The following is a 4,527-nucleotide window of genomic DNA, read 5'->3' on the forward strand; positions in this document are numbered from 1 at the left end:
AAAGACTGAAGTTACATACAACCCTTGACTGCAGTTTGAAAGCAAGCTACCTTTATTGTCAGCTGTCTTCATAAGTATCTAGATGTCAGGAGTTCATATTTATTTTTCGAAGTGTTGTTGGAGGCCAAACATCTCAAATAGCTTGTGGTTAGTGAATGCAATGAAGAGAACTTCAGTGTTACTGAATGATGCACAGTTGCATTTCACAGGCTATTTTTAGTTCGGGCCATAATAGGTATTTTTTTTTATACGTCAGAAGAACGTTATGTATGCACGTAGGATTTAAAAGTGTGGAATTAGCAGGGCAAATCAGTAACACTCTTTGTAGACAGACTGAGAAGGACGTAACCATGGAATATCCATTTATGATCCAGATGCTTGGTACAACATGTCATGATACAAAGCAAGGTAAAATATCTTTTCTTCAATTAAAACCAAGAAAACTGCTTTTTTGCTTGATTATTGGTTTTATTAACCACAAAAGGGACCTACTTTGCTTAATATCACTCCCTTTTGTTTTTAAGCATTAATCCAAGTTAGTTACTTCAGTCTTGTTTTTCAGGAGTTTTAACAGAAAATATAGTAGCTTTGACCAGACTATCTAAGAAACCATTAGAACTGTTCTTTGTCTCCGATTTAGAATTGCATTTCTGACCAGATAATTTTTTTAAAGTTGTAAAATTAATATTTAGTGTAAATTCCAAAGTGTTTAGCATTCTTCTTACTACAGATGAAGCTTAAATTTATGCTCTTTCAGGATGTTTACTGCAGGTGCTTCCTATAACATTCAAAATCAAGGATGAAAGGAATTTGGTTTGCATAACTTGTGGTTTGGGCATAAGAGAATATTATAGCAGCATGGATTGCTTGCATTAGATAAAACTAAAGCATAGAGGTATACGAGACTTTTAGAAACAGCATAAATCTAATTACTTTGATCCAATAGCACTGTTGAGGGCTTTGTGTTTGCATTTCAGTGAATGACTCAGCTTTTCCTATTTGTGCTATCAACCATAGTAGAACACTAAATGTATCTTCCCAACTAAAAAGAAGCAGTTAACTTGAAAGCCCTACTTCTTTCCTGATTATATTAGTGTTACAACATAAAAACTACCATGTTTACGTAGTCATTTGACAGCTCAAGGGAAACAATTAAATTAGTATATTTGTGATACGTGTAATTATATAAAGATTCTATGAGAACATATAAATGTTTTAAAAGCTTAATAATTTAAAAGAAGCAGTCTTCAGATTATTAGAATCTTATTGTGCAATTAATTCCTTTTAAAAGGACTATACTGGCATTTGTGTATGTATTGTGTAATAGTTCCACTGTGTAAGAGAATAGCAATGTATAGTGCTTTTGAACTATGTCAGCGTCTTTTCTCTAACACGCACAATCCTCTAGTTGACTTTGATGAAAGCACTCCAGTAGGAGCTCTTTGGCAGATCTCTCCCCCAGCACCATCCAACAATCTTCACAAAAACCTTAGGCTCTGGTCAGGACCATTCTGTGTCCTGAGACCTACTGCTCTTTTAACAGTAGCTTTTCTAACAAATAATATAAATACCTTTCTTTTTTCTTCTGTTGTCCCCAATATTAGTTTAGCACTGCTTGATTTATTTAACCATTACATAATCTGCTAGGTTAGCAGCCCGTATCCTTCTACAGACTGCTAAGTATGTAGTCATGTTAATTTGTGGAAGATGCAGACAGAGTATTGAATTAGCAATAAAAGCACTGTGCGAGTTTCATTTTGAGAACTTGGCTTTGATAATATTTTTGTTTTAATTTAGCCCTTTATTGGCCTACAGTGCCAGTCCCTGAATCCTGAAAGACATTAAGATTAATAGCAAGTGAAATCCAAATGACAGAAAATGGAGCAGGAGATACTAAAATAATTGCGTACTTTGGTATATTTGCTTATAACATGGAATTTGATATTCCTTTATCTGTCCCTCCCCCAAGAACTTGTAATCTGATTTAATAAGGCTAAATCCTGGATATGTTTTTGTCTCCCTAGAACAAACAGCCACCATGTCTAGCAAAAGGGCAAAGACGAAGACCACCAAGAAGCGCCCTCAGCGTGCCACTTCCAATGTATTTGCGATGTTTGATCAGTCGCAGATTCAGGAATTCAAGGAGGCTTTCAACATGATTGACCAGAACAGGGATGGCTTCATTGACAAAGAGGACTTGCACGATATGCTCGCCTCCCTTGGTAACGTGGCTTTTCTGTTTAGGGTTGCCAGGCAGATTTGCACTGTTAAAATAATTGAGTTTGGGACAGCTTCTGAGAGTTGTCTCAGTTTGTATTGTGCTCTTTAGATTACTTCTTCTTTTAGTTTGAAAGCTAAACAAAATATGAATCCCTTTATTTGTAGGAAAGAATCCAACGGATGAGTACCTAGATGCCATGATGAATGAGGCTCCAGGCCCCATAAACTTCACAATGTTCCTTACAATGTTTGGTGAGAAGTTAAATGGCACCGATCCAGAAGATGTGATCAGGAATGCTTTTGCTTGCTTTGATGAAGAGGCAACAGGTACGTGGGTAAAATAACAGTGTATGTGTATTTTTTCTGCTTACTTTTGTAACAACAAATACTTGTATTCATAGAAGTAGCAATGAATATTTCAAGTCTGAAAACTAAAAACCATGCCTGTACTCTCATCGGCTGAAATTACCCTTTCAAACACTGTAAAACTTAAAATCCCAGACTACTTGCACTTTGGTTCTGTTGAAGGCAGAAGAAAGTAAAGATGATCGGGAAACAGGGTCTTAATTTTTTCCTAACAAATCTCAGCATTAGGGCAATGTTTTTAAGGGGAATCCTTGTCTTCAAGCTGTGGTGCTTTTATGAAGCATTTGTTTTCTGTCAGCAACTTGTATCCACCTTCCCTCTGTAGAGCTGCACTTAAAGGAGAAGAAAAAGAATACAAGAACCTTGTGTGACTCACGAGTCCTGGTAGAAGGATTCACAAGTTACATAAGGCTGCTTGTTTGACAAACAATGCCAAACAACGTGTTCTTTGCAACCAGTCTAGTAAATCTGAGTTTTGTTACTGATTTAACATCAGTTTAAAATCTTTGAAATATATTGAACTTCGTTCTTTCATGCACTTGTTGATCATTTGGTAATCAAGTTCCATCACTTCTTTTTTTTAAGTGATTCTCATGAGGAATGTTCTAGGCAAACAGATCCCCTTTGCGTAAAACATGCAGTTGTTAGAAGTCTCTCTACTACTGGGAGTGTAGCCCTGCTGCTGGGACGAAGGTCCAATATGTATACTGGCAATTTGCCTATTTGTTGAAACGGACAAATGATAAAATGGCCTTTATTTGAGGTAGTGCAAATTAAATAGAGCCTTGCAAATCATCTAAGAGGCTTGACTTGATTAAATGCTTGTAATCATTTGGTCATTATAGTTAATGGACTTTAATGGCTTTGTTTTCATTTGGCAACAGAGACTGTAGGTATCTATAACTGAAACAAAGAGTTCAAAGAAAGACATTATTGTTCATTTATTATTGAATATAAAGACGCCCAAGTTTTTATATTTGGCCTCTTACATCTCATTCTAGGGTTCATCCAAGAAGACTACCTGCGGGAGCTGCTGACAACGATGGGAGACAGGTTCACAGATGAAGAGGTAGATGAGCTGTACAGAGAGGCCCCCATCGACAAAAAGGGGAATTTCAATTACATTGAATTCACGCGCATCCTGAAACATGGAGCAAAAGACAAGGATGACTGAACAAATCTCTGGATACCTAAAGATTACCTTACTCTTACATTTATTTTTGAGGGTTTCTTCCTGATAGAACTTGTTGCATGCATCTAGCTTTTACAGCTTTTGCCTTTCTCATGTATTTATCTACTCTGGGCCATTTAGGCACATTTGCACCTGTGTAATCAGACTGGAAGCGGGGAGAACATTGTGAGGACAAGGATATGGGACAAAGATCCCTGGACTTTTGATAGTCCAGGAAAATAATCTCAATGTTTCTGGTTTAGCTGGATTTTTACATTTTTGTAATAAATGCCATTTTGAAATAAAGATTGCTATATAGATAAAATACCTCTTTCTTTTGTGAAGAAAGACATTTCTATTGTGCATTTAAAAATGCATGTCTGTTAACTGGATTTTACTTGCAGTTGCAAATCAAGCAGGAAAATTCATTGTCATAGTGTTTTGTTTGGTGTCACACATCTCTGAGATGCTCCTAGCAGTATATGCTGGTATCTTTAAAAATGCAGCTGTGCAAATATCTTACCTTAGGTTTTTGAAGTGGGATCTGACTGGTGTCAGTAGTTAGCCAAAGAAAGTGCTAGGGAGGATTGTTAAAATTGCCTGATGACCACCAGAGAACACTTAAGCAGATAGCATGCCCAGCTTTTATTTTCTTTTAATACTGATAGCTTTTTAGCGATATTTTCATGTCAAAGTTTGCAGTCCTGTTTGGCAGTAAGTCGGAATTAGGCTTTTTTTTTTCCCCCCCCTTTCTGTTGAAGGGAGCTTTT

At 36.6% G+C, this 4,527-nt stretch overlaps 1 protein-coding gene across 2 annotated transcripts; it reads left to right on the forward strand.

The window, feature by feature from the left end:
• Positions 1-350: 350 nt before the first annotated feature.
• Positions 351-4,082, forward strand: LOC104269558 (myosin regulatory light chain 2, smooth muscle minor isoform-like). 2 transcript variants are annotated; one of them, XM_009866542.1, is made up of 4 exons: positions 351-408; positions 2,025-2,222; positions 2,386-2,547; positions 3,588-4,082. In XM_009866542.1, the coding sequence occupies exons 1-4, from the start codon at positions 351-353 to the stop codon at positions 3,758-3,760; spliced, it is 591 nt and encodes a 196-aa protein (XP_009864844.1). In that variant the 3' UTR covers positions 3,761-4,082. The 2 variants fall into 2 exon arrangements, with proteins under 2 accessions (XP_009864844.1, XP_009864845.1); XM_009866543.1 differs by lacking the exons at positions 351-408; positions 2,386-2,547 and having other exon boundaries at positions 2,039-2,222; positions 3,588-4,078.
• The last annotated feature ends 445 nt before the right edge of the window (positions 4,083-4,527 follow it).

Source organism: Apaloderma vittatum, unplaced genomic scaffold, assembly GCF_000703405.1.
Source record: "Apaloderma vittatum isolate BGI_N311 unplaced genomic scaffold, ASM70340v1 scaffold5153, whole genome shotgun sequence".
NCBI classification, from domain to species: Eukaryota; Metazoa; Chordata; class Aves; order Trogoniformes; family Trogonidae; genus Apaloderma; species Apaloderma vittatum.